Raw genomic sequence first — 2,808 nt, forward strand, 5'->3', positions numbered from 1 at the left:
AATCTGCTCGCTCAGTTTAATTACACTCTAAGTTCTGTAACCTACTTGGAGATCTGTGCCACGCTGCTGAACAAACTTTAGCATAATGATTAAAGAGAATTAGCACACTTTGTTGGACTCTTGTTACTGCTGTCATTTTTTAGAAGAAGAAAGTTAAGATCAAACTTCTTTAGCTTTGTCATGTGTAGTTGAAGTTGTTTTAGATCCTAAAGCTTTAAAGAAATTTTAAGACTCAAGAAAGAAACTAATTGGAAAAACTCGAGAAGCCTTTAATTCTCATGACAAATTAATTGTTTTATCCCAAAATCACATCCTGCCACGTCCTATCTATTCACCTGCGTGTTTGCTGAGTAAGATTCAAGAACTGGGAATCCATTCACGCGAGCAGCTTTTACTAAACCTTTTTCTAAGTAGCCAATGCAGGTTGTTGCCATGGCATAAGGCAAGCTGCAGCCTCTGCAGCAATCAAATGCCAACTCTCACGTGATCATATGAACCCTAATTAAGGAGTTTTGAATCGACAACGAATGAAAACTTTTTGGATGCGATCAGTGGTCAAACCTCCATCACATGGCCTCCAAAACGCCCTTAAATTCTCCCCAAAACCCCATCACAAAGTAGTAGTTGATCCAAGAACAGTATGAAGAGCACAAGCAGATCTTGCTTGCATGCAACAGTTCCTCCTCTCCCCAAGCTCCTGCTAGTCCTTCTCCTCCTGAGCTCTATCGAAATGGTCGTCGGGCTTCGAGCAAGGAAGCTACTGTTGTCGCCACCACTGAAAAACAAATCAGCTCTCTGTTCAGAGCAAGAGGTGCCATTGTTAAAGATCAGAATTGTGACTAGGAAGTTACTTTCGTTGTCTCAGAGCAAAAAAATTTCCAGTTCGGAGCAAGGGAAGTCATCACTAAAGATTGACACTGGCAGTGGTAGTACTAGTAGTAGTAATAATAGTAGTGTCATCATGCCTGCGAAGCAAGGAATGGTGAGCAAAAGGAGGATACCTCCTTCAAGATCGAACCCTACACAGAACAAGTAAGCCACAACATCATCCATCAATTCTACATGGTAAAAAAAGTTTGCTTGTTTTTGCAATATATGTTTGTAAGTAGAGGTGTGTGACTTTGTGTTAGGTCGAGGAATCCTTGAGAAAACATACAACGACGACGATGAAGCCTGCAGAGTAGAGTAGAAGAGTTAGTTAAAGCTTTAGATTAGTAGTGTCTTAGTGTTGGGTAGCTCAGCCTTTTGATCATTTGTGTTCTTCTAGTCCTAGAGATGGATAAGAGAATAGTTTTATTGTAATAAGCTGAAATGATTGATCATTCAAGATGGTAAAGCTGAATCAATGATTTTCCTATCAAACAAGCGAAAATTTTATTTCCTTTTTCTAAAGAAAAAAAAAATGGAGATTTGCAATCTCTATAATTTATATTCTCACTTTTATACTAACTTTTCATTCAAACGCTTGCTTCGGGTAGTTTATGGGATTTAGTGATTTCGAGTCTCGAGTTCGCCGGAGACGTTGCCGGCGGAGCGCTTCCCTCTCCATAAAACCCCCCAAACCCTTGCTCGAGGTCGCCTCCCATGGGACTACACGCGGAGCCGGAGCCAGGAGTAGGAGTCCGCTTCCCCATACTCAGCCGCCGCCTCACCGCCCGAAGCCTCCCGGAACCCGGCGTCCTCGTCTCCTCGTCGGCGTTCCTGCTCGTCGGCAGCGGCGAAACCGGCGACGAAAACCCCTCCAACTCCCTCTTGGGTATCTCAATCGCAAGATCCCCTTTTGGCTTCTTCAATCTGGCGGAAGAGCTGGAAGGCGCTTCGCTCGTCTGCCGTTGATTCGATTGGAAGACCGGCGAGTCGGGATTTAGGGGTTCGGATCCGGCGAGGGAATTAGAGTTCGGGACTGGGATTGGTTCGGCGCCGACGGGACTCCGGCAGAGGGGGCAAGTGGAGTGGGAGTGGAACCACATGTCGATGCAGTCGAGGTGGAAACCGTGGCTGCACTTGGAGAGGATCCTGACGGCCTCGCCGTCGGCGAGCTCGGAGAGGCACACGGCGCACTCGATCCCGTTTCCGGACTCCGCCGCGCGGTAGACAGCGACGGGGAGAGATCGGAGGACGGAGGCGTCGAGGCCGCGGCAAAGGGAAGAGGAGGCGCCGAGATCGGAGGCGGAGGAGAAGACGAGGATGCGGGCGCGGCGCAGGTGGCGCTTGGCGTAGAGGTAGAGGAAGAAGACGAAGACGAGGACGAGGAAGAGGAAAACGATCGCGGCCACCATGAACATGTTGCTGGTGAGTTCTTCTGCTGCTGCGGAGTCGAAGTCGGCATCATCGGGCTCCGCCATGGTTTGGCCGGCGATGGATCGGGGAAATTGGTTTGCACAGGGAGGTGATGAAGCAAGGCGGATGGACTTTGCAGTCAATATTTAGTCAAACGAGAAATAGCGTGGAAGAGACCCAAAATTGGTGCGCGCGCAAAAAAAAAAAAAAAAAAAAAAAAAAGAGTCAAATCACGACTTCAAAATTGATGACGTGGTGACGGTGCTATCTTGCTCTTGAGTTTCTATTTTTTTAAAAAAAATCAAAAAAATATCTTTGCTTTTGCAAACGGTTTTAATAAAATATTATCGGCGGGCGAGTGAAATTTCATTAGATAAATTAATGGTAATTTGGATAATTAACTGTTAAAGTAAAAAAATAAAAAAAAAAGAAATTACTTAAAAATTTTGGAGATATAATTTCTCCCACCCATTCAATTGTAGCATAATTAGTTTGTTTTGAAATAAATTGGTCATGAAGCAAAATGCT

General features: G+C 45.3%; 1 protein-coding gene across 2 annotated transcripts; it reads right to left on the reverse strand.

Annotated features, from left to right (window-relative positions):
* Positions 1-1,098: 1,098 nt before the first annotated feature.
* Positions 1,099-2,429, reverse strand: LOC121996560 (RING-H2 finger protein ATL2-like). 2 transcript variants are annotated; one of them, XM_042550570.1, is made up of 2 exons: positions 1,451-2,429; positions 1,099-1,173 (listed from the first exon to the last, which is right to left on the reverse strand). In XM_042550570.1, exon 1 carries the CDS (start codon positions 2,343-2,345, stop codon positions 1,458-1,460), a length of 888 nt encoding a protein of 295 aa, XP_042406504.1. In that variant the 5' UTR covers positions 2,346-2,429; the 3' UTR covers positions 1,099-1,173; positions 1,451-1,457. The 2 variants fall into 2 exon arrangements, with proteins under 2 accessions (XP_042406504.1, XP_042406503.1); XM_042550569.1 differs by having other exon boundaries at positions 1,439-2,429.
* Positions 2,430-2,808: the final 379 nt, after the last annotated feature.

Source organism: Zingiber officinale, chromosome 6A, assembly GCF_018446385.1.
Source record: "Zingiber officinale cultivar Zhangliang chromosome 6A, Zo_v1.1, whole genome shotgun sequence".
In the NCBI taxonomy this organism is placed as follows: domain Eukaryota; kingdom Viridiplantae; phylum Streptophyta; class Magnoliopsida; order Zingiberales; family Zingiberaceae; genus Zingiber; species Zingiber officinale.

Coding starts and splice junctions, on each gene's coding strand:
- LOC121996560 (XM_042550570.1), bottom strand. CDS start 2,345: ATGGCGGAGCCCGATGATGCCGACTTCGACTCCGCAGCAGCAGAAGAA.